A 24,806-nucleotide genomic window follows, 5' to 3' on the forward strand; every position below is an offset into this window, starting at 1 on the left:
AGGGGCCTCCGGAAGAAGCCGGACAGCCCAGCCAGGAACAGCGTCCGCCTCTCAGAGCCTCCTGGCCTGTCTGCAGGCCCCAAGCCCCCCCGCCACCCCACACCCCAACTCCGGGCAGGTGGCTAAACCTGGCTGCTTTCCAAAACTGGCCGGCTCCAGGCTGAGCTTTGCTTCACAAAAAGGCTGTTTGCTTTCCTGCCCAGGGGCTGGCTGGCTCCCGGGGTTGGGGGTGGGGGGGCAGCTGCAGTGGCTCTGTGAGGCCCAAGGTCTGCATAGCCTGGACAGAGACAGCCTTGCTCCCTGGGGTCCTAAGACCTGATCCAGCCAGTCCTGGGGCCTCCACCTTGGGCTGAGCCCGAGGCCCTGGCTCAGGGGGCCAGGGTGGGGGCCTATGCTCTGGGGTGGGGGCGGGGGTGTGGCTGAGCAAGTGTGTGTGGCTCACAGCTGCCAGGCACTGGTCATCATGGCCACAAACTCCTCATCTGTGTCCATGGAGGTGCTCACGCCGCTGTAGTAGTCCTGGAATTCGGCCAGCGTGACCTGGAGACAGACAGGCTCTAAGCAGGGACCAGAGACCTGGGCGGAGGGTGGGGGGCTGTCTGTGGGCACCCACCTGCCCGTCCTTCTCGGAGGAGTCGAAGTTGTCCAGGAAGCGGCGGAGCACCTCCTCCTCGGTCCACTCCCCACTTCGCACCTTGGGGTGGGCGCGGCCACTGTACACCCCCCGGAGGTCGTCCACGGTCACCACACCATCCCCGCTGCGGTCCAGCTTGGCAAAGGCAGCTGCAGTGACTGCCTCCCGAGCTGGGGACATGGGGGGCTGGAAAGGAGCAGGGAGTGAATTGGGGGGGGTCTAGTGCACCCCAGTCTGGGGCTCCCAGGCACCCAAGGTCAGCACAGACATCGGCAAGCCCACCGAAGCACCCCCCGCCCCCTCCAACAGCAGGGCGAAGGGCTTCACCCGCAGTGCCCTCAGGAACTCCTCCAGGTTGAGCAGCCCGCTGCCATCACGGTCCCAGCGCCTGCACACGCCCTCTGCTTCGGCCACGTCCAGCACCAGCCCCAGCTCAGCCAGGCCCCGCTGGAGTTCCCCCGAGTCCAGGGTCCGGCTCCTGTCCCGGTCCAGGCGGCGGAAAAACCTGAGGGATATGGGGCACAGTTAAAAAGTGGTCCCTGGGGCTAGGGGTTAAGAAGGTGTAAGGGGACGGCTCACCTGGCCAGGCCCTGGATGCCCAAGGCCCCTCGGGACAGGCACTGTGCCCGGAGCTTCTCCACAGTGGCGTCCACAGCATCCATGGCGGGTCGGGCGCTGGGCAACTGGCCGGGGGAGAGTTCAAGGAAGGACTCCCACTCGGCCGACCAGGCTCTGGTCCGGTGCCACGAGCCTGCCTTGTCCACCTGCCTGCTCGCCTGGCCTGCAACGGTCCTGGAGTCCAGACAGCCACTGCTCTGGCTCCTGCCCGTTCTACCCAGCATTGGCATCGCGTCCTGCCTGGCAGGCCTGTTGCTAAGGGATGGTGGCTCAGGAGACTGGGAGGGGCCCCAGCTGTAACCCTCATTGTGCCAGTGCCTCAGAGCTCTAGACACGGCCCGGGGCGGGGCGGGGTTTGGGGGGGCGCAAAGTGGCAGGACCAAGAGGGACAGGGCAGTGCTCTCACTGGCACCACCATCCACACACTGCCCTGGTCACTTCCAGCCTTGCAGTGCCCAGGTCTGGGACAGAGCCAGACCCAGAGAAGCAGTGGGGGTGGTCCCCCTTCCTGGCCACAACAAGGAGGGACGGGCCACAGCCCTACAGTGACCGCAGTGTCCCAGACAGAGGCAAGGCCATGCCAAGGAGGCTCAAGACCCAATTCCTGTGTGACCTGGAGCAGCTCCCCTCCCCTCTCTGGGCTCTACTGGTCCCCTGCCCCTTTTCACAGGGGCAGCAGCCAAAGCGGCCGAGAGATCCAAGTTCAGAAGCCTTGAGGCGGCCCAGGCCCCTGTCCTGGTGCTCAGACCGGTGTGGCCGAGCCAGGACACAGCGGTCTTACAGATTGTACTTGCGTTCAGTCAGACAAAGCAGTTCCCGGTACTTATTCCAGAGCCAGTGTGGGGTTTCTGTCGACGTGGGTCTTTTGGTGGTTGCTTTTTTCAGTTCTCAAACATCACTTGGTGGTCTTGCTCCTAACAAGATGGGGGAGCCGGGGCATTGCGGTCCCAGATGAAAAAGTGGCCCCGGCCCCCCACGGCATCCAAGAAGCACCGAGGCCACCGTCACAGAAGGCCTCCGACTGAGACGCAGACTGAGCGTTCCACCGACTGGCAAGATTGAAAATGACACTGGATTTCCAGGAAGTAAATAAAACACGTGCCCCGTTTGGGGACCCATCTGCCGTAGAGACCCAGAGGTCATCAGAGGCTTTTCAAAGCCTGGACTTGGACACGGCACAATGGTGGTGTCGGAAGCTGCTGCTGCTGTCAGAAACCAGTCCACGGGTCGCACGCAGCCCGGCACTCTGGGTCAGGCCACAGCGGATGTGACACTGTCAGCATTATGCGAAACTGCAGTGACATTCTGGTGGCTCACGGCAGTCCATAACTCTTTGAGTGGGCAGAGAAATACTCCAAACACAAATACTGTGTTTTTGATGAGGCTTATAAAAATCACACTTTTTTTTCCCCATAGAAAAATGTAAAATATCACCACAGTTATTGTAACTCTGCTTTCGCATCTCCTCATTTGAAGAGAATCAGAATGTCAACAGTAACCACTCCGGAAACTGGAAGTGGCCCAGGCCCTCCCCACCCCGGGGCCAAGTGACTTCACCACCCTGAGCCTCACTTTCCATAGCTGTACAATGGGGAAGTCTGGGCTGCAAAGATTAGACACGAGTGCCCGTGACTATAACTTGTGTCCCCCAGCCCAGCAGGACCCCACCCGGGGCCACCTCTCCAGCCCCCACACAGGAAGAAAGGAGGAAGGACCAAGGCGAGGAAATCATCCAATTTATTCTTAAACTCAGGCAGGCCTCAGCCGGCCTTCCCCTCATACAAGCAGCCCCCCTTATTGACCCAGAGAAAATGGGGCCATTGTTACTGCACTGAGGGGTCACTGTTAGACACCAGGCAGGCCGGCAGCACCATCCTGAGGGCTGGGGACGGACGCCCGACCTTTCCAGGCCAAAATGGGCCCTGCCCCTCAGTGGTTCCTGGTGTGACGGTTCCCTGAGTAAGGAGGCGAGAAGACGTGGGACCCGGCTGCGCAGAGAAAGGCACGGGGTTCCCTGGTTTGGTTGGGGGATGGGGGGAAGGCACCCTGAACGTCTCTGGCCGAGAAGAGCAGCATAGAAATAAGGAGTTTAAAAATAGATTCTCCAGGGAATATCAAAAGGAGCGAGCTGTTTGCTAGAAAAGCCGAACCGGCTGGGGCCGCATGAGATGTGCTGGGGGCCCCTGGCTCCCTTCAGGGCCCACAAACCCCATCCTGTTCCTACTGAGGTCCGAGGTCCCAGGGTGCCCCTGGCGCTGGTGATAAAGAATAAAGAACAAGAGTGCTGCCCTTAGGCAGCTTACACTCTGGTGACAAGACAAGCCCTGAAGAAAACAACGGGTAACAGCAGGGGTAGGCAGGGAAGGCCCCCTCCCCCCCCCCCCCCACCCCCGGAGATCACCATACGCAAAGATCTGAGTGACAAGGACTGGGTCATGTGACATCTGGGGGAAGAGCGTCCCAAGCAGAGGGAACAGCCAGCAGAAAGGGATGCCTGAGCTCTCCCTGGGGCAGCACCCCAACCCGGCCGCCAGCATGTCAGCATGTCTCACACCCCCCGCCCTCTTCCGGGTTAAAGGTTGACAGGCAGGCAGGCTTAGGGGAAAGAATCTAGGATTAAAAGTTCATCTTCATATAACCAGTGCAAACCGGCACAAGCCTTGAGGTTCCCAGTTCTTGTCTGGGATGAAGAATAAGAAAGCTTTATCCTGGGGTGAGGGATGCTTCAGAAGGAACAAAAATCGGGGCAGGGGGGAAAGGGGGAGAAAAACTTGACGCCATCCGCCTGCACAAGTGAGGGATCTCAAACTCAGATGCTTCAGGGGCCAGACATGCAGCCCTAAGAGAGATGGGGCAGCCAAGTGGGCCTCACACTTTGGCTAAAGAGGGTACCCTGAGCTCAGATCCAAGCAGGCATGGCCAAGACTGAAGCCAGAAATCCAGATTTTTGTGAAACGTTGCCAATTTTTTCAACAAGTTGATTGATGTAAAGTTTTGTTTAAAAAAAACTCTTTATCTCAGGGTTGTAAGTTCAAACCCTACATTGGGTGTAGCTACAGATTACTTAAAAATAAAATCTTAAAAAAAGAAAGAAAAATTGGAGCTAAATATGCCTTTGGGCCTTGGGCTGCCTGTTTGAAATCTGACTTTTTAGCAGGTTTTGATGCTTGCAAAGGATTATGGCTCTGTCACGGGGCTCCCTCTGGGACACTGGTGACCCCCAAGGACACCCACAGCAGTGGAACTCTGTCTCCATTGTGTAATCTGCGCTCCAGGGCTCACACCGTGGTCCCAAACACTGCAGGCTGCAGGCGGTCCCTGTCCTCCTCTTCCCCAGTGCTGTTGGCAAGGCGTGGACTGAGCCCACCAGGGAGTGGGTGGCTGGGGTCTCTGGTTGGCAGGGGCCCCAGGCGTTCAGCCTCCGCCAGGGCGGCCAGCAGCCCGGCCAGGGGTGGCCGGCGACGGCAGATGTCCTGCAGCAGCTCCGCCCGGGGCTGCAGCTGCCCAATGAGCTCATCCCTCTGGCGTACAGCAGCCTGCAGGCTGTGGACAGTGGCTTCGGAGGTCAGCAGCTGCTCCTGGAGAGCCGCAATCTCACTGGCAGAAGGCAAGACAGGGCAGTTACGGTACTGAGGGGACCAGAGATTCTCCTCCTCCCTGCCCCTGACTTCCCGGGGCTCCCCATCAGGATAAAGGCCACGCTCCTCACCACTGCTTCAAGACCCCCTTGTTATGGATTGAATGTGTTCCCTCAACATTCTTATGTTGAATTCCTAGCCACACCCCACCATGTGATGTATCTGGAGATGGAGACTTTGGGAGGTGGGACCCTCATAGAATTAGCGCCCTTGTAAGAAGGTACACCAGAGAGTTCTCTCTGGCCCTTTGAGCACACAGCAAGAAGATGACAATCTGCAAGCCAGGATCAATCTGTCTGCGGCACTTCCCACGTGAGCAGAAATCTTCAGTCGTTTAAGCCCCCCAGCCTGTGGCATTCTGTAACAGCAGCCAAAACAGACTAAAACCTCCAATTGCTCCCCTGCAATTCCTTTTTTCCCTATATCTTTTCCTAGTTGTTGTTCAGCTTAGATGGCTCCTCTTTTTTTTTTTTTTTTTAAAGATTTTTTATTTATTTTTTTGACAGAGATCACAAGTAGGCAGAGAGGCAGGCGGGGGGGGGGGGGGGGGGGGGCAGGGAGCAGGCTCCCGCCAAGCAGAGAGCGTGACAGCAGGCTCAATCCCAGGACCCTGGGATCATGACCCTAGCGGAAGGCAAAGGCTTAACCCTCTGAGCCACCCAGGCGCCCCCAGATGGCTCCTCTTACAGGAAGCCTTCCATCTAGGCCCGCTCAGAAACCTATGTGCCTTTCCATCACAACCCCAACCACCCAATGTTGTAATTGCCTAGTGATGTGTCTGCCTAAGGGCTGTGCTACGTAGGTCTCACTTGTGTGCTCTAGCGCCCAGCACAGTGCCTGACACAGTAGGTACTCAGTAAAAATGGATGAATTAATCCAACCAGCTCCGTTCCCACCGGGCCCCTGACCTCCCTCCTCCCCGAGCACTTGTCTCATCCCTTTCAATCCTCAGCGCCTCTTCAAAACCAGAGGGGTTCTTCAAAAACGTCTGGTATGATCCCATCCCCCCTCTGCTCCAGAACCTGCCATAGATCCCAGTGCCTAGGAGGTCGGTGACCCCTGCGCCACTCGGAAAAAGCCGATTTTGCATTGTGGAAAAGTGGGCTCTAAGTTAGAAATCTGCACTTGTGTGATACCTCTTAACTTTACGTGCCAGTGACTAATTCGAGGATTTTGGTGTTTTTTCCGATCCCACCAGTAGTCCAGCCCGCACGGGACTGCACACGGTTCCCGCGCCTCTCCTCCCCTTCCAGTCTCGGCTCCGCCTCCGCCCACCTCAGAGAAGTCCACCTGGCCCGCCCCGGGCCTCACCAGTCCTTGGCGCGGCCCAGCTCTTCCAGGGCAGCGCGCAGCTGCTGGTCGTGGCGGGCCAGGCGCTCGGCCTGGGCGCGCACTGTGCGCTCCGCGGCGTCCAGCCGCGCCTCCAACTCCGCGACGCGCCGATGCACAGCCGCCAGGTGTGCGTTCGCCTCGCGGATCTGCAGCGCCGGCGGCGCCGACATGACCCCGGCGCGCTCCCGGGCGGCCCGGAACCGGCCCGGACCACGCCCCTGGGCCACGCCCCCGGTGGGCCACGCCCCCCAGAGGCCCGCTCAGGACCTCGGCGCGATTGGCCGCGACACGATGGGTCGCGCCCTCCTCAAACCCAAACACCCTCACTGGTCCCGGCACCTCGAGACTCCGCCCCTGAGCCCCGCCTAACTCCAAGATTGGCCAAGGTACTGACAGACCACGCCCCCGAGGGGGCTGGTGTCCTCGGCGGCGCGCCCCGTTCAGGCTCCTGCAACCGGACTGGTCCCTCCTTTGAGACAGGCCCCGCCCCACTGAGAAGCCAACACCAGCTTTGGTCTGGGTCTTATGGGCCTAAAAGCCTGACCACGCCCCAGGCTTCGCCTCTCTCAGATCCACCCCAACGGCCACGGCCACGCCCCTTAGGCAAATATACAGCTCTGGATTGGCCAAGTCCCTTTCGGGGCGTGTCTCCGGTTCTGGCCTTGCCCTCAAGTTTAACGCGGAGATTCTCTGGCCCAGGGCTTGGACAAGCCAGCCACAAGGTGGGCACAACTGGTGTCCCGCTAAAACCCTAGCCCTGAGATCGGTACCTTTGCCCGCCCCCGAACCTGGCCACGCCCCAAAATAGTCGCACGCGGTTCAGAGCCCTGCTTGGGGACCGGCAGGGTGTGACCACGCCCCCACGCAGATTCTGGCTCTGGGAGTGGCCACATTTGAGCTGTGCCCCGCCCCAGGGCTACATCTTGCTCCTATCAAGTGGAGCCCCGCCCCGCACCCGAATCTGCGCTTGGAGATAGGCCTAGTACCGGTCATAGCCCGCCCCTGGATTAGGCCCCACCTCCGGGAGTCGACCTTTCCTAACCTAGGACCTTATGAGTTGGAACTACCGAGCTCTTCCTTCACTGAATCTGGCTGACCTCAGTTTCTCCTTGATGAAGTCGGCTGAGGATGCACGCGTGCTTCCTTGACGCCAGTCCCGACTCGGCGCGTGCGCGCCGCCGTGTCTGTGTCCGCGGCGTTCAATAAAGTTGCACGCTTGTTGTCGACCCCTGCGCCCGAGAGGTTGCGCGCGCCGCCCAGGAAGTCTCGCGAGAACGAGCGGCTGCTGCCCTTGGGCGCGGGGAGCCGGTGGGCTTGTGTGGTGAGGGGTCGGGGGTTCGCAGTTATGGCGCGGACGCTTCTTCAGCGATACCTGGACATCCCCGATGGCACCGATTGCCACCGCAAGACCTACGCCAGCACCACAATCAGTGGTGCCGCTGGTGAGCGCCGGCCGGGCCCCGAGGACAGAGGATGAAGGGAGGTCGTAGAATCGCTGGGGGCGGTAACCGGGGCGCTGGGGGTCTCGCAGGTGGTGTAAGGTTGTCGCCGGGGTGTCTAGGGCGGCCCTGGGTTGCTGGGGAGCTCTTGTACGAGATAGACTCTGTGGGGGTGTTGGACTAATTCAGAGGGCGCGGGAAGGCCACGGGGTCACTGGGAGCTGTCGGAGGGGGTGGCAGGAGCGCTGGGTATCTCACGGGGTGACACGTGGTCGTCGTGGGGGTGTCTGAGGCGGCCCTGAGGAACTCTTGTGTGAAGGAGGTCCGGCAGGGTTGGAGGACACCGGGAAGTGGTACGTGTGACAGGCTGGCCACTGGGATCGTCCGAAGCGGTTGCGGGGGGCTGGGATTTGGGGGTTATTGTTGAACCCCCAGGCTCTGGAGAAGTCGTTGAGTGGCAGAAGGCCATTCTTGAGGTCAAAGGAGCTGGGGATTCAGGAGAGTTATCAAAGTTGAGGGTATTTAGGAGAATCATGGGTAATTATTGGTGTGTCTCGGGGCGGGTACAGAAGTTTGAGAACGTTGAGATCAAGTCTTTTTAGGGTTCAGGAGAGTGGGATGGTTAGGGTGATCTGAAGCCTTTACTGAGACCACCAGAAGGGTCGCAGCGGTGCCGAGGAGGTCACAGGTGAGATGGGTCCAGGGCTACTATAAGGGTAGCCTTGGGAGGACAGAAGGGGACTCAGCCCTGGAACTCTTCTGCAGGGGACACCTCAGTGTCTCGCCCCTTCCAGTCTCTCTGAGAAGTAGGAATGACAGTTTTGGCCACCTCCCTGTCTCCAGCTTCTGAAGTTGAGTCTCCCCTGGGAGGCATTGGGATTAAGGGTAATCATTGCTCTCCTTTTCTGAGATCAACGATTATCGTGCCCATTTTTCGGAGGTGGAAACTGAAGGTCAGGGAGGTGTGTTAACTACCCCAGGGCCTTTTCGAGCCGGTGTGCAAATCCACGTCTGCTGATCTGCTCCTGGGGGTGGCTGGGGCAAGGACTGTGCGTGCAGGGTCCCTGTGGAGGGGCCTCAGGAGAGAGAGTAGATGGGGAGTCCCTGGGGATGGCTTACGTGGCATCTGCTTGAGTGGTGATTGTTGGGACACTAGAGGTGTGTGGCAGGGTCTCTGGGGGGCCTTTGGAGAGGGTTGCGCAGTGCTGGATTGGACCAGTGCAGGGGGACGTTATTCTGGCACATTCTTCTAGGAAGATGCTGACATTGGGGAATGCCTGGCAGGACTTTGTGGAGGCTCATGGTTGTATCTAAAGGGGAATTAAAGTGGGGGGGGAGTGGCTTGAGGGGCATGGGGGGCCTTCGGGGAGATTTGGGGAAGTGGGTGGTTTCAGGGATTTTGAACTGAGAAAGACGCTAATGTTGGTGTTTGTGAGTAGGAGTGTGCACGTGTGATCACAAATGTGCAGGCCATGGGGGTGGACTGAAGTCCCAGGAGGCCGTTGGGGGAGACAGAGCATGTTCCAGGAGTGGGGTGCTGCTGAGAGTTAGGAGTCCTGGGGGGCTTGCTGGAAGGTCTTTGAGGGAGTGTGGGTGGGGACTTTTGGCAGAGGTCCGTGCCAGGCGGCTCGGATTTGTGGTGGTCACCGGCTCCCGTGAGCCTTTGAGGGTGTCGCTGTGTGGGTGTGTGTCGCTCACTGCGCCCACCTGCATTCTCTCTCACTGGCCAGCTCCACTCAGCCTACAGGACTTGGCTCCTGGATCCTTCCTTACCTCCCTGCCTCCCCTCAGGCTTCAGTGAGAGAACGCTCTTGTTTCCTGCTCGCTTTCCTGGAGGAAAGGGAGCCTGTACCCGCCTCGCAGAGCTCAGCACCCTGGGGGGGGGGGGCACAGTGACCCTGAATGAATCAAGTGGATGAATGAGTGAAGGCACCCAGTGACTCTTGTGGATGGATGGGTGCTGGATGGATGAATGAATGTGAGCACACAGTGACTGTGACAAGGGGTGACAGCATGCAGTCCCTGTGAAGGAAGGGAGGGATGGGGAGGGCGGGGGCGCCGAGCGTGTTGCACTGTGTCCCGAGGTCACTGCTGGAGGCTGATAGAGAGCCCGGAGCAGGTGGGGTTGGGAAGGGGGCCTTTTGCGGGGTGATGGCGGGCCATGGAAAGGTCTGAGGCAGCAGAGATCACAGTAGAGGCAGTAGAGACCACACCTGTGGTAGGTGACTGTATTGGATGATTGCTAGGAGACAGTTGGGGTGGGGCGGTCTTTGTCCTGGGATAATCGGGGGCTCCCGGGTCATCCACTCCCAGTTCTAGGACTTCCACGGGGATTAGGATGGTGGGGGCAAGGTCTGTGTTTAGCATGGAATGTGAGCTGGCAGACAGGTTGGGACAGGCTGGCCCTGGGAGGTCCCTGTGGTGACTGGGCCATGCCGCAGGTCTGCAGGGAGAGGAGGGCTGTGTTGTCTGCCTGAGCAGGGTCAGCTGGGGCATGGGGAGCTCTGTGTTGGGCTGTTTCTGTTGATTTGGAACCAGCCAGGTGGGCCCTGGTCTGCCCCCCACTGAGGAATTTCTGCCCAGGGCCTTGCATTGGCCTCACCCCAGACCCACACACCAGCCCGGACCAGTGTTTGCTCAGGGTGCCTCAGGACAGAGCCTCGGGCCTCACCACCCACCTGGTATTCAGCTCCAGGCCCAGCCCCTGCCAGGCCCCTCATGCCTAAGAGCCAGTGTTGGGCAGGGAGGCGAGGGCGAGCAGAGATGGAAAAGCTGACCAGAGCGTCGAGGCTGGGTGGGCGGCTGCCGAATAGCCAGGTGTGAGGGATGGGCCCAGGCCCGAGCTGCCAGCAGGGAGGGGGCCCAAGGGTGATGAGTAGCAGGCCTTGGCAGCCCCGGGAGCCAAGTCTCCTCCAGGGAGCCCTGGGCCCCATGGGAGAATGCAGCCTTGGCTGGGAGTGGGGAGCAGGACCCAGACGCCAAGCCCAGTGGGGCACAGCCGTGGTGTCTGTGCTGCCACTTGAGGCTGGAGAGCAGCCCCTCCACTTGGCCGCCGGGCCTGTTCTCGTGTCTGCCGCAGGCTGGACCAGTGCACTGTGGAGGGCGAAGGGCCCTGGCCTAGGTCAGGCCTTGAGGAGGGACGCCTGGGGCCCGGAGATGGGGGCGAGAGCCCAGGGCTTGGAGCAGTAGACGGGGTTGGAATCCCACCGTGGCTGCCCAGTGTGGGACCCTGGGTGAACCTCAGAACAGCCCCTTCCTGGGTGAAGGGATGGTGTGAGGAGCTTCCTTCCTGGCCATGGGGATAGAGGGAAAAAGGGTTTCTCTGATAGTGGAGGGGCCTGCCCCCAGCCAGGGGCACCCTGGTCTCAGCGCCCAGGCCCTGGTCCGACACACCTCCCCCTTTCTGGTTCCACAGGCCTGATCACGTCTGCCTACAGTGTCATACTCCAGCCCCCAGATTCCTTCCTGGAGGGGGTGGCGAGGACAGGGCGGTACACGTTTACTGCAGGTGAGCGGGCCTTGGCTGCTCCTTAGGGGCCCTCGCGGCACTGGCCCCTGGGCCCTGACTCAGCGCTCACCCCCCCACCCGCACCCCAACAGCCGCCATCGGAGCCATATTTGGCCTTACCTCCTGCCTCAGCGCCCAGGTCCGAGAGAAGCCTGACGACCCCCTGAACTACTTCATTGGAGGCTGTGCCGGAGGCCTGACCCTGGGAGCACGCAGTGAGTGAGCCCCCCACCCCGACCTCACTGACCACAACCCCCCATTCTGTCCCAGACCAGGGACCAGGCAGGGGCTAGGTGTGAGGGACGCTTGCCCTGCAGAGGAGGGGGCAGTCCCTGTGAAACCTTCCCGTGACTTTGAACCTCTGGCACCAGCCAGTTCAGTAACACGCAGAGCTACCTTGCTTAAGCACCTGCTGCATATCTACCTCACCAAGCCCATACCGCTCCCTGTGGCTCCCGGTGGCGTTCAGCCTGACCCCCAAGGGTCAGCATGACCTGCCCCGTCCCCTCTGCACTCCCCTCCTCCCCTCTCCCCCTTGCTCGCTCTGTACGAGCCACCCAAGCTGCCTGCTGTTCCTCCAAGCCAGGCCAGGTCTGCCCATGGGCCTTTGCATGTGATATGCCCACTTCCTGGAGTGCTATTCCCCCAGATGTCAGCACAGCTCCCTCTGTCACTGTCCAAACCCCACTGTGTGTGATCTGGGACCCCCACTGCCCTCATTCCATGTCGCCCTCCCTTGCTGCGCCTTGTCAGAGAACACTAGGCCACTGCCTGGCTCTGCCCCTGCCCCACGAGCATGGAGACCGTGCATGGTCCTTGTGTTGCTGTCCCTCTCGCAGCACCCAGAACCCTTTCTGACCAAACACAGCCCCGTGGGGGAGCTACACTCCCCGTGCCCACCTAGAAAGGCGCGGACTAGCTCAGGGGGCTTGGGTGGTCTGAGGTCACATGGGAACCAGCAGAGCATTCCTCCCTATTGGGAGGCAGGCCGGGAACCCAACACCAGCCTTGCACACCGGAGCCACTGGGAACCCAGAGCAGACACCGCTCTCTCCACATCGCACAGCCTCAGGCCTAGCAACTGCTGTGGCCCACCAGCCGGCCAGTGCTTGGTGGAAGGTTCCAGTCAGGCAGGAGGGCACGGTGGAGGGAGGTCTGCACATTCTAGGTTTGACACACACCCCCAACCTGCCAAGGAGGTGAGCCCTGCCCTCAGCAGGCTGGCCTCCCTGCCCAGCGACAGCCCTCGGGCAAGCAGGGGCCCCCTGTGCTCTGGCTTTCACGATCCGCAGAGCAAATACAGGCCCGGCACCGGCAGCCAGGGCCCCAGCTCAGACTCGACCGAGCGCAGGTGCCCCCTTCCCCACACCCAGACCGACAGCCTAGGTTCCCACTTCCCTCCTGCCTCGGTTGCCGGGTTTCCACACACATCTTCAGCCGAGGGTCACCGGACTTAGTCCTCGAGGAGCCCACAGCCCCGTCCCCTACATCTCGAGGGAAGGGCATGCCCTGGGGCTCCCGGGTGGCTGTGGGGGAGCCCCACGCATGCCTGACGCCGCCCTCCCGACTGACAGCCCACAGCTACGGGGTCGGAGCCGCCGCCTGCATGTACATGGGCATGACGGCCGCGCTGTTCAAGATGGGCCAGCTGGAGGGCTGGAAGCTCGTCGCAGCGCCCAAGGTGTAGTCCCGCCGCCTGCTGGGTCTGCGGGCAGGTTCCGGAGCAAAGAGAAATAAATTCTGTGTATACTTGTTCGTGTGCGTCTCCCTCCCCTCCTCCGGCTCTCTGGGGTGAAGCCCCGTCCCCGTGGGCTAGCTGACAGTGACTTGCCGGCAGCAGCCCGGCAGGGGACCGGGACAGAAGGCCTCCAGGTTTATTCCGGCAGGGCCAACGGCGCCGGCTGGGCCCTGAAGACAGGAGCTGTGCAGCCACCCCCCGCCCCCAAAGCCCTCCCTGCAGCCCCCCTGCAGGTCCCAGGCCATCCCGTCTCTGGGCACCCCCCCAAAGCCAACAGCGTGTGGAAGACACACCCAGGGCCCACGCAGGGCCTGACTCCAAATTCTTGGGCACTGGAGCAGAGCACCCCAGACAGGCGGGCCCAGGAGCCTTGTCCCTATGCGACAGACAGGTGGCTGACAGGCCACCAGGAGCCTGCAGAGCAGGGGCCCGTGGCGGGGACCAGAGAAGCATCCTGATCCACGCCAGCCGCCTCCTGTCAGGCCCAGTGATTTAGGCAGCCTCGGAATGCTGGCGCGGCCCTGCCCCCGGCGTTCTGCAGAACTGGCTCTGGCCGGGCGCTCTGGCAGCTGGGAAGGAAGGCTTGCTGCTGCGTGTCGCGGCGGGCCATAAATTAGGGCTCTCCGGGCTTTACCCTGTGGAGCGGGGTTGTGCGTGCACAGGGATGGGGTCCTGGCAGGGTCTGGGCACTGGAGGCGGCAGGAGCCGGGCCCTGATGCCCCTTTCTCACCCCATCCTACCCCCTTTTTCCTCTGTTCCCCGCCCCGGGTCATCACTCAGCTGGATGTCGGGCAGCTTGGATCCGGTACATGCGGACCCCGGGCCCTGCTGGCTGCGGCCAGCACCACTCACTGCTCCATGGCCACTCCGGGTCTCCCGCCAGGGTGGGCACCAGCCTGAGAAAGGCTGGGAGGGGAGGTACACATGGCAAGCCCCGAGAGCACTCTGGGGTCCCAGACCTGCACCGGAGTCCCAGCTCGTGGTTCTGTACTGCCTTTACTCTCGGTGGCAGGTGTGGACAACAGGGTCCCTCCCTCAGCAATGTTCAAGGAAGAGGAAAGCACCCCTCCCGTGCATTCTGAGCGGGGTCGGGTCCTTAGGCTCCCACACCAGGCAGGCGTGTCCCTGCAGCAGCTGGCAGGGGCAGAGCCCAGCGATGCGTGGCCCCAGCCCTGGGTGGTGGAGGAGTTGGGCTGTATCCCTGCCCCTCTCCGGGCCAGCATCCACTCCCTCCCACTCCTCATTCCTCCTGCCCGCCACAGCAGGCTGAATGGGGGCTTAAGTGAGTCGTTTCCACAGACCTGGTGCCGAGGGTAGGGCCTGTGGTCACCAAGGGCCAGAAGAGGGGGACCCGGTCAAGGCCCAGCAGTCGGTCACTTCTCAGCCGGATCCGCCCAGGCCTCCCCTCCCCATACACCCTTCCTCAGCCCCCAGGCTCCTTTATTTTAGAAAGAGAATGAGCATGAATGGGGGAGGCAGAGAAAAAGAATCTCAAGCAGACCACGCTAACCACAGAGCCCGACACGGGGCTCGATCTCACGACCCTGAGATCACAAGTTGAAACCAAGAGTCAGGCGCTTAACTGACGGCCACCACCATCCTCAGCCTCCGGCTCTTTGTGAAGCCCAAGCCCCAGAGGAAAAGCAAAAATTCACAGCCAGCCAGCCCCTTCCTGCCTCCTAGCCTCAGTTTCCCTTTTAGTTGGCTCGGACCAGGGCTGTGCTCGACACCTACTCAGCCCTCTCTGGGCTGGCCACCAGTGTTGGAGCAGGCCTGCCAGGCCCCCCAGAATGGGGCAGGAAGGAGTGGCTGCCTGCTGGGCTCCAGGGATCCCTGAGCCCAGACCCCCTTGCCCATAAACATTTATGAGGCTATGAGGAACTGACATCATCCTGCCCCACACACAGACCCGGGGCGGGGGGGGCTCTGGTTTATAGTAATCCAGTTCCCCGACGCACACATTGTTTGGGACCCCACGTCCTGCCCCAGTAGCCCTGCTTGGGGTAATAAAGGACCTTTCCAGAGTACAGTGGTCCCCCTGCCCCCATCCTGAGCTTGATGAAGCCATTTCCAGCCCCAAGCAGTCTGGTCTGGAACAAAGGGAAGAACTCAGAAAGGGCCTTCCAGGGCAGGGGACTGGGGAGAGCAGGAGGGCTTCCTGGAGGAGGATGAAGTAGGGAAGGGAGAGTCTGAAGATCTGAAGTTGAGGTCTTGCTAGATGTGCATGAGGGGGAAAGAGGTCCTGGGCAGAAGACAGATCAAAGGCCTGCTGTGGGGGACAGAGCAGAGCCTGGGAGCGAGAAAGGGCTTGCTGTTCACTCTCCCCAAAGCCCCCATCCCTGGAGACACGCTGCCCAGTGGAGACAAGTCTACAAGGACTGAGCAGCCCTCCAGGCTCTGCTGCAGGTCTCGGGCTCTCCGAGGAGAAGAGCCCCACCAAGGAGAAGAGCCGGGGAGCCCGTCCCCACTGGCAGAAGGCTCCGTTGTTACTGTTAGCTCATCTAATCCTTGCCGCAGCCCTAGGAGGGTGCTGCTCCCCCTGGTCCTGTTTCACAGACAAGGACACTGAGGCCCAGCCAGACGGCTTCGTAGGGCCTGGCTCGAGGCAGGCGCGCAGCATTCGTTCTTTGGAGGATATTAGCTGTCATGGGCAACAGCCTATCTCTGAAAGACTTCCCAATGGAATATAACCAATCCAGTGGGAGAGGCAAGTGATCTCAAAAGTGACACCCCCACAGGTTCCTTTAAGAAGTTACGTGGGAGGGGTGCCTGGGGGGCTCAGTCGGTTAAGCACCCGCCTCTTGGTCTTGGCTCAGGTCTTATGAGTTCAGGCCCCGCGTTGGTCTCCACACTGGGCATGGAGCCTACTTAGAAAATAAAATTAAAGAAAAATTACCTTGCACGTGGGCTGGGGCAGGACACACCAGTCTATGGAGAAGGGCGCGTGGGGCCTGGGGCTCATCCTTTTGTCCTCTAACCCATCTGTGAGTCTGCCTGACTTTAGACCCTGTCCTGGCTCTGCCCACTTCTCCCTCCCTCCATGGCCCCCAAGCAGGGCCAGTGCCCATCATCCACCTCCTGCCACAGCACAGTCTCCTCCAAGCAACGCTCACTCCCACCCTGCAATCTGTCTTCCCTGATGCAGCCACCAGAGGGCGCCCGTGAGCACCTGGGGTGGCTCCTGCCCTACACCCACAGCCCTCCAGGGCTTCCATCTCCCTCAGAGTAAAAGTCCAAGTCCTTCCGGAGGCCACAGGCCCTGCATGACCTATCTTTCTCTTCCCTCCTCACCCATCCCCCCTCTACTCCTCACTCCCTCTGCTTGCTGTTCCTTCAACACACCAGTCCAGTGCTGCCCCCAGGGCCTTTGCACTGGCTGTGTTCTCTGCCTGGAACACTCTTCCCTTACTCACAGAGATGACATCCCACCCAGCCAGCAGCTCCCTACGCACCCTTTACCCACCTCTAGGTTTGCCACAGCATTTAGCAGCTTCTCGATCCCAGGTCATCATCACATGCACCGTCTCACAGACCATGTATCTTCTTGAGGGCTGGGACATGTCCCAGCTATTACACCCTTGGGTCGACAAGCAGCCAAGGACCACAGCCGGGCTCCATAAATCTGTGGCCCAGCCCTGCTTCCCCGGTACCAGCATTCATGACACCCCCACTAGATGATGGCTGGGCTGGGGGGCCTCGGGGAAAGAAACCGTCCATAAACCAAAGCTCAAGTCCAGACTTGGAGCCCACTTACAATATTTACTGAGAGCCTAGTGTGCCGGGCATTGTCTCGGGCCTGGGGTCACATCAGCCAACAAAACCAATGACATCCGTCCTTGGCCCTGTGCTGGATGGAGCCTGGTACACCCCCACCCCACCCCCCCTGCTAGGAGGCCATGTGGCCGGGTTGGGGGCACAGTAGGATCCCTGTGAAGTGAGGGGAGGGGCCAAAGTCAGGGCATGTGTTCCCAGGGGGACACACAAGTCAGGGCGGGGTTTGCTGTTGGGGGTGGGGTGCTGACTGCTGGGAGACCATGAAACCCATCCTGCTTTCCCTGCAATGCTTCCGGGTTTCACTTCTGAGTGAAGACCTCTCCCTTGTCCCGGCAAAGACCCCTAGAGCAGCACCAGCCCACGTGAACACCCCAAAAGGGCTGCTCTGGAAGGGGGTCTGAGCCCCACATGCCTTGGGGCACCAGACAGCTGTGCCCACAGGGTCCTTCTCACAGAGGGGCAGGTGGAGGGGGGTGTCTTCTGACTGGGTTCTGATGGGGAGCCTCAGCCCAGCATCACCACCTCAAAGCCTGAAGTCAGATTAGTCCTCACTTCAGGGGTCTGGAAGTGGGGGGGGGCAGAGCTTTGCCCCCCACCCAAGCTCCTGTCTGGCTTGACATCCAGGGCTCAGAACCCAGCGGAGCCCCCAGTTGCATGGCCACAAGTCAGCTCGGGCATCCACAGCCAGAGAGTGACTTTGCCGGTGGTGAAACTGAGGCACAGAATAGTCACCACCGCCAGAACCTCTGGTCGTTCCCCTGCAGTCACCCCTCAGCCTTTTCCTCTGGTCCTCCTTGGATTGGAAGCAGAGAGAGGCCCGGATTGGCCCCCAGCCCCGTATCCTTCCTCAGAGCCAACCAAGCCGCCTGGGAGCTTCACAGAAGGCTGGGTGGTCGGCCCCGGCCCAGCCCAGCCCCCGGCTCACCTCCAGGAGCCCCTCTGGGCTCCAAGCAGTGCCTGACCCAAAGCAGGAAAGGTGTGAGCCAGGGCAAGGCTCCGGGGACGGGACAGGCAGGAGGGCTCTCAGCCCACTTGGAGGGGCTGCAGTCAGACCCATGGCCTGGCCTGAAATTCTCCCTCCTTTCTGAAAAACCCACCTACATGCTTTTTGCTTTGCCCTTTTTTTCCCCCTACAGCAGCCTTGGTTGAAATCTATTTTACAGTTTCTTTTTTTCAATCGGTAAAACCGACTCAGACCACAGAATGTACAGTATGCCAAAGGGTGTTCAGAAAAGAAATACCTCTCTCCCCAGCCACCCCCCACCCAGCGTGGTTTCTTGTTTCTCCTTCCAGCAATGTTCCATGCCGAAGCCAACACGTCTGTGTATTTTCTTTTCCTCCTACAGAAAGTCTAACACACTGTCCCTGCTGTTTCATGACCTGAGTCTAGTTTCCCGACAACAACACATCTTGGATTTCTTCCAGCCCAGCAAACACCCGTGTCTTGCTTTTTAATGGCCGCATAATATTCCATCCTGTGGCTGCCGTGTCGTCCCCACTGAAGCACCTTTCTCTGTTCCCGGGTTTTTGCTACTAGCAAGAGCCCAGAGGTGAAGAAGGGCCTGTTCTAAATGCCATTTTGCATGTGGGTAAAGACACATCATGCTTCCAGAAGTCTGGCATCAGTGCGGCTAAGTTTGTTACAGCTGGCCCCTCCAACTGATACATTGTTACAAACTAATACATTGTTACAAACCAGCATCCACAGCTGACACCAGGGCTCTCCCATGCTGGGTTTGGAGAGACATCGCATGGCCAATACCCACCTTTGTAGTCTCACTGCCCTAAAACTCTAGGCTCTGCCCATTCATCCCTCCCCACCCACCTCCACCCTGGGAGCCGGGGATCCTTAGACTGTCTTCAGTTTAGGTTTTCCAGAATGTCACAGCTGCAGTCCTACAGCGTGTAGAGCCTTTTCAGACTGGCTTCTTTCACTGGACCATACGCATTTAAGGGTCCTCCGTGTCTTTCTCTGGCTTGACGGCTCATTTCTTTTTAGCGCTGAATAACATTCCATTATTCTGGCTGTCCCGCAGTTTATCCGTCACCCGCTGAAGGATGTCTGGGATGCTTCCAAGTTTTGACAGTTAGGGAAAAAGCTGCGATAAACATGCGTGCGCAGGTTTTGCGTGGACATGAGTTTTCAACTCCTTCGGGTAAATACCAAGGGGGAGCAGTTGCTGGATTGTATGGGAAGAGCGTGTTTACTTTTATAAGAAACCTCCGGAAATGCCTTCCGGAGCGGCTGGCCCATGTCGCACCCCCACTGCAGGGGACAAGAGCCCTGTTGCTCCACGTCCTCGCTGGTGTCTGTCTGTGTTGTCCGAGCTCTGGATTTCGGCTGTTCCCGTAGCCGTCTATAGTGGCGTCTCGCAGAGGCTCTCATTTGTCTAAATGTTCAACCATTTTCTTGAGCCTCCACCTGGGAGCCTAGCATGGGTCCAATATCTTTTTTTTTTTTTTTTTAAGGTTTTATGTATTTATTTGAGAGACAGAGAGAGAACACGAGCGGGGGTTGGGGGGAGGGGCAGAGGGAGAAGCAAACTCCCCGCTGACCAGGGACCCCCCTCCCACCCCCGACTCAATCCCAGGACCCTGGGATCATGACCTGAGCAGAAGGCAGACGCTTAACCGGCTGAGCCACCCAGGCGCCCCTCCAGTATCTTTAATACAAAATGATTTCTTTGCAATTCAGCCTAGGAAGGAGGTGGCACTAGTACCCCATTTTAGAGATGGAGGAACCAAGGCTCAGAGAGGGACGGCTACTTGTGCGGCATCACACAGTAAATGAGGGTAGAGCCAGGGCCTTGTGACTGACTCCAGAGCACTTCCGCCTGCAGTGTCCCGTGGCCCTGGGCACTGGGGACACAGCAATGACCAAGGTAGATCCAGTCCAGGGGATCTGGACCTCCTGAGGCTCCCAGTCCAGTGGGGGAGGCGGACACGAGCAGGCAGTTACAACTCAGGCTGACCAGGCCTGATGCTGACCAGGACCGTAATGGGGTTGAACCGGCAGAGAGGGACCCGGAGGGATTACCGGGCCCGGGTGTCCAAGGAAGATTCAGTAAACTCCCATGGGTAACAGGCTCAGCTGAAGCTGGCATGTGGAGAGCCAGAGGGCTTGGGGGGGGGGTGTAGGAGTGCCAGAGCAGCCCTGTACCCCCCGACCCAGGAGGAGCTTGCCTGGTGTGGGGTGGAGCTGCAGGGGGAATAGGTAAAGGCATCCAGAAATGCACAGCCCCCATCTCCCGTCTCCACGTGAAAGGAAATGGCAGGGTGTGGGTGGGGGTCTGCCTCCCACTCCAGGCTGGCCCCCTGGTGAGCCAGGACCCCCTCCCTCACCCCCACTCGCTCTCTAGCCTCCATTAGTGAGGCCACCTGCTGTGGGGGCCTCCGTCCCAGACCTGCCCTGCCCACACTCTGCCCCAGTGACCACCATTAAAAAGGGATAACGAGCTAGAGCAGGCAAGACCTGGAGAGGTGGAGTTGGGACAGAGAGACCCCCTAGGCCCCCTCCCCATCTTGCTCCCTCACGCCCTCCACTCCAGCCCCTGGGAAACTCATCAGGAGTCACCTTCTGTGGCTTACTCAACCTCTCCGTCACCTGCGTGCCCTTCCCCTCCCCAGGCGCCCCCTCCCCCACCAGTGAGGCTTGTCAGACTAAGCAAACAAAAACACAGATGGCGGGTTAAGTTTGAACTTCAGATAAACAACGAACCACATTTTAGTGTATGTTAGCATATGTCCCCGCCAGCCTGTGGGACTGATTTATGCTAGAACCTGACCCACTGTTGATCTGAAGTTCAGATTCAGAGGATGCTATCTGGCAGCCTTTTCTAGCCCCACCTGAATGGGTAGTGGGCCTCCGTTGTCCTTCCTGCGTTGTGGGTGAGTACCCGGATGCTGACCAACATTGGCCAGTCAGGGGTACCCTGCCACCCTGGAAATGCTGGGGGACTCCCATCAGGTGTGTCCCCAACTTAGATGCTGGACTTGGGGCTCCCGGTGGGGGAGGGGCCCAGGATAGGGGCCCGGGTAGGACAGGAGAGGTTGAGGCCACATCTCTCTGCCAACTGCAATGATCGTATTTTAATTTGGATGCTGAAATTGGGACTCTCGAGAGGTCCCTGGGGGAGAGGAAAGGAGGGGCCCCATGACGCCTCCCCCAAGTACCCACTGCAGGAGGTCTGTTATCTCCTTGACCTTCACACAGCCCCGATGGTGAGGGCACAGTCCCGGCCCCCCAGGTTTGAATCCCAGTTCCTCCCCTTGCAAGTGTATGACTTTGAACCAAGGGTTCTCGCCGCGCCTCCGTCTCCTCACCTGTAATATGGGGATACTACTACTGCTAATAATAATAATAGTGCCCAACTCTCGGGGCCGTTGAGAGGATTAAGCGCATTCATACATTCAAGGAGCTTGTCCTGGCACAAAGTTAGTCCTCACTTAAGTGATGGCCTATCCTGGCCTCTCTCCCGGCCCCAAAGGGAGGGACTGAGCGGGAATCAGAGGCTAATTTTAGCTCTGATGACACCCCCTGGCCTCCTGCCTTGTCCAGACATCCTCAGCCAAGCGTGAGGTTCAAAGCATCCCCCACCCCAACCTCTGACATCCAAGGAGCCTGTTTATTCATCCCTGTTGGCAAGGCATTCCAGGCCTGTCTGCACCTGCCATCAGGCTCCATCCCCATGTGGCCTGCCCTGTGTCACCCAGGGTCAGGAACATCTCACCTGGAGGCCACTTGGAGACAGCCATGGGCAGGGCAGTCAGGGTCGGGGGGGCAAGGAAGAGGGTGGGCGAGGGTCACTCCTGCCCCAAAGTCCCCCCCACAAAGTCTTCATTAATCATTTCCCGGGTGAGATTCCAAACTTCTGTTTGGGTTAGCTCACATGCTGTAGTCTACCCAGCTACCTGCTCATGGAGCAGCGACTGGGTGCCAGGTCCTACGGGGGGACCCAGGCGCTGTCCCACAGGGCTCCCAGTCTAGGGCGAAGGCAATGACAAGCCGGAAAACAGGAGAATTTTCCAGCTGTGCTTAGAACTTTCCATTCATTCATTCACTCATTCACTCATTCATTTCATTCATTCATTCAGGGTGTGTTTACTGAGGCCCTCTTGTGTGTCTGGCACTGTTCAGGTCCCGGGACTCTGAAGGAAACAAAGCAGACCGAGATCCCTCGCGGGGCTGACTTTCTGGTGGGAGAAAAGCGAGAGCGAATGATGCCAATAATTCGAACACATGGTCTAGTTAAAAGGTAGTAATTTTTGCAGAGAGAAGTAAAGCAGGAGAGGAGTTGGGGAGCACTGGCGCGGGCAATTGGAAAGACAGTGAGTCAAGAGAGCGATATGGGAGGAAGCCATGTGACTATCAGGGAGAAAGTTCCAAGCTGCGGCAACAGCCCATGCAAAGGTCCTGGGGTATGAACTGTGAGGAGGCGGGAGGAGAGGCAGCAGGACCCCGGGGCCTTTGCCCCTGAGATTGATGACAGCCACGGGAAGGTCTTGAGCAGAGATGTAGCCCGAAATTCCACCATCTGGCTCTACCTTTGTTCCCAGGCCAACTCCCAGCACAGGCACCCTCCAGGTTGAGGGCAGGGACAGGGCCAGGGGCTGCAGCTGGGCCGGGAACCTGAGTGGCTGCAGGTGGATTCCAGCAGTAAATCAGGATTTCCTGGGCAGGCGCATTCAGAGAGCCTGGGTAGGGGAAATGGCTGCTTGCTGGAGCACGCCAGTGGGGACAGGGATGGGGGCAAATTCTGGGCACATCTTCCGCACGTGGCAGCTCCATCTGCTCCCTGCAGGGCCAGGCCCGGTGCCCAGGTCGCTGGCATTCCTGGCCCAGATTTTTGCCAGTGGAGGGACAGGTGTCTTAGATCTCTGGAAAACGTCCTCCAAAAACAAACCAACGAATTCTATGCTTTTCTGTTTCCTTGTCCCAACAGATCTCCGAACCGCTTTCTGTCTTGCAAAACACCTTCACTGGCTTTTCCGATTCTAAAACCACCACACGCCAGCGAGTGCCACAGCACCCTTCCAGGGTGAGAGGAAAAAGGGCCCTTTGTTCCCCAGCCCCCAGTCTTCCCTGGAATTTTCTGTCTCCCGCGCTGGGCAGCGGCGATGCACCGAGACACTGGTGTTTCTTCACACCGAGTTTTGCAACGGCTTTTTTCCACTCGACAATAGAGGGCCCCACAGCTTTTATTTCCAGAAATTGGAAAATGAAGCGTGTCCGGCCCCCGCCTGCACACCTACCACGGGCTGAAATTTAAGCCACGTGAAGCGGCCGGGCCAAGGTGCCGGGAGCGGGCAGACCCCAACGTGCCAGGGGGCCATGGTGAAGAAAGGCGCAGGGCGGGCAGCTCAGGTGTGCCAGCTTTCTGTCACGTGGCCCTTCTCCCTCCCTCTCCACACAGTAGCCCCCAGCACCATGACGATGGGCAGGAAGAGGCCAGTTCTTAAAGACAACCCAGGAGGGGAAACTGAGGCCCAGAAAGGGCCAGGGGCCCAGGCCTGAGGGTTTCCAACCCCCTGCCCACAATTCTGCCCCCACAGAGACTCTCCAGCGTTGCAGGAGGATGGGGGAGACGCAGCAGTTCACCTGAAGAGGGTGCCAGCATTGGCTTCCTTCTGCAGAGCAGATGACTGGGACCCAGAGAGGTGACATAACTCACCAAAGATCACACAGCTGCCAGAGGTCAAAGTCTATTCTCTGAAGCTCTTGTGGTCAAGAGCTCTGAGGTCAGACCGATGGTTCCAGCCCAGCTCTACCCATCGGGGGTTGCAGGGTGGATTCTGACTTTAAATGAGGCCTTCTGGAACATTCTAGAACATTCTGGGGTTGGGAGAAATTGCTGCTCTCTGGAGAGAGCAAGAGCCAAGGGAGGCTCAGGGGTATTTTTGGTGGTGTAGGGGGATGAATTCCAAACACTCTGTGAGCCTCAGTTTCCCTGTCTGCACAGTGGACACTCGGTAATCCCTGCAGTGCCTTTGACTGGGGCCGGGTGGGAGGATGGATGGGGCACCGGTGGGTGAGGCTTTGGGGGGCCTAGAGGGCCTCTGCCAAGCCCGCCAATAACCCCAGAGCTGAGCCAGCCTCACTGGCCCATCGCTCACCCGCCACCCACATTACGCACCTGGGGCTGCTCTCCTCACTGGTTGGCTGCAAGCCAGGGGTCCCCGGAGGCCAGGCCAGGGCTGCCTTGCAGGCTGGAGCAGGCCAGTCCTTGGGGTGGGAGGCATGGAGTGGAGCCTAGGGACCCTTTGTCTGTAGGGTCACCGCCTCCGATTGAACTGATGTGTGAGACCTGAGTATCTCCCTTGTTCTGGAAGTTTCTCTAAGGCTCAGAAGGGAACCTTCCTTGGCCCCAGCCACCTGGGCCAACATCAGGGGATGCTAGAGTGACCCCATCATGCCCAGGCACCATGCCTGCACCCCCGTCACCTTTTCCTGTGCCTCAAATCACACATGTGGTTCATTTCTCACCCATCCCAGGCCAAGGGGGCCCCTGCCTGCCTCCTGAGCCGCCAGACACCCTTGGCTCACAGCCCTGAGGCCCCAGGGGGAAAGAAATTTCCAGCAGGCTGGCAGCTCCATCAAGCACCCAGCCCCAGGAGCAAGGCACTGGGGGGTCCGATGTAGGCAGAGACCCTGGCTGGGGAGGACAGACGGCCCCGCTCATCCCACACACGGGTGCCATGAAGGAGGGGGTTCCCCCCAGTCTGGGCTCTGGGACCAGCTTCCTTCCAGGGAGGCCTACCTGGCATTGGCTACACAAGCCTGGCCCAGAGAGGGTCTGGCAATCTCTCAGGTCACACATAAAATCCAGGATAAGCACCAGCTCCCTCTGGCTTTTGGCAGGAGGGGTACTGTGACCCGCAAAACCTGGACCCCAGGGGTTGACTTTTGGCCCAGCTGCACATCCTAAGGTCAGTGGGTTCAAATCCCAACACCCCCCACCCCATCCCACTTCCCAGCTGTTTGGAGCAGACCATAAAAATAGCAAGAGTCTGAGGGGCGCCTGGGTGGCTCAGTGGGTTAAAGCCTCTGCCTTCGGCTCAGGTCATGATCCCAGAGTCCTGGGATCGAGCCCCACATCGGGCTCTCTGCTCGGCAGGGAGCCTGCTT

The 24,806-nt window shown here is 59.5% G+C and overlaps 3 protein-coding genes across 3 annotated transcripts; 1 reads left to right on the top strand and 2 right to left on the bottom strand.

The window, feature by feature from the left end:
• Positions 1-438: 438 nt before the first annotated feature.
• On the bottom strand, positions 439-1,673 carry LOC111161817 (calcyphosine). The gene is made up of 4 exons (XM_022525802.1): positions 1,214-1,673; positions 962-1,139; positions 614-820; positions 439-540 (listed from the first exon to the last, which is right to left on the bottom strand). Exons 1-4 carry the CDS (start codon positions 1,480-1,482, stop codon positions 439-441), a joined length of 756 nt encoding a protein of 251 aa, XP_022381510.1. The 5' UTR covers positions 1,483-1,673.
• Positions 1,674-3,652: 1,979 nt separating this feature from the next.
• LOC111161818 (vimentin type intermediate filament associated coiled-coil protein) lies at positions 3,653-6,392 on the bottom strand. Its single transcript, XM_022525803.1, has 2 exons — positions 6,202-6,392; positions 3,653-4,849 (listed from the first exon to the last, which is right to left on the bottom strand). Exons 1-2 carry the CDS (start codon positions 6,390-6,392, stop codon positions 4,531-4,533), a joined length of 510 nt encoding a protein of 169 aa, XP_022381511.1. The 3' UTR covers positions 3,653-4,530.
• Positions 6,393-7,461: 1,069 nt separating this feature from the next.
• Positions 7,462-12,924, top strand: LOC111161769 (NADH:ubiquinone oxidoreductase subunit A11). The gene is made up of 4 exons (XM_022525705.1): positions 7,462-7,664; positions 11,077-11,169; positions 11,262-11,384; positions 12,744-12,924. The coding sequence occupies exons 1-4, from the start codon at positions 7,568-7,570 to the stop codon at positions 12,854-12,856; spliced, it is 426 nt and encodes a 141-aa protein (XP_022381413.1). The 5' UTR covers positions 7,462-7,567; the 3' UTR covers positions 12,857-12,924.
• Positions 12,925-24,806: the final 11,882 nt, after the last annotated feature.

Source organism: Enhydra lutris, unplaced genomic scaffold (genome assembly GCF_002288905.1).
Source record: "Enhydra lutris kenyoni isolate GAN:26980312 unplaced genomic scaffold, ASM228890v2 scaffoldscaffold86, whole genome shotgun sequence".
NCBI lineage: Eukaryota > Metazoa > Chordata > Mammalia > Carnivora > Mustelidae > Enhydra > Enhydra lutris.

What these genes read in the sequence shown, in the direction of transcription:
- LOC111161817 (XM_022525802.1), bottom strand. Translation starts at nt 1,482, where the DNA reads ATGCCAATGCTGGGTAGAACGGGCAGGAGCCAGAGCAGTGGCTGTCTG. An exon ending in GGCATCCAGGGCCTGGCCAG is followed by an intron (nt 1,140 to 1,213) that starts GTGAGCCGTCCC and finishes CATATCCCTCAG; the next exon opens with GTTTTTCCGCCGCCTGGACC. An exon ending in CCTCCGAGAAGGACGGGCAG is followed by an intron (nt 541 to 613) that starts GTGGGTGCCCAC and finishes GTCTGTCTCCAG; the next exon opens with GTCACGCTGGCCGAATTCCA.
- LOC111161818 (XM_022525803.1), bottom strand. Translation starts at nt 6,392, where the DNA reads ATGTCGGCGCCGCCGGCGCTGCAGATCCGCGAGGCGAACGCACACCTG. An exon ending in CTGGGCCGCGCCAAGGACTG is followed by an intron (nt 4,850 to 6,201) that starts GTGAGGCCCGGG and finishes GCCTTCTGCCAG; the next exon opens with TGAGATTGCGGCTCTCCAGG.
- LOC111161769 (XM_022525705.1), top strand. Translation starts at nt 7,568, where the DNA reads ATGGCGCGGACGCTTCTTCAGCGATACCTGGACATCCCCGATGGCACC. An exon ending in CACAATCAGTGGTGCCGCTG is followed by an intron (nt 7,665 to 11,076) that starts GTGAGCGCCGGC and finishes CTGGTTCCACAG; the next exon opens with GCCTGATCACGTCTGCCTAC. An exon ending in CCTGACCCTGGGAGCACGCA is followed by an intron (nt 11,385 to 12,743) that starts GTGAGTGAGCCC and finishes CCCGACTGACAG; the next exon opens with CCCACAGCTACGGGGTCGGA.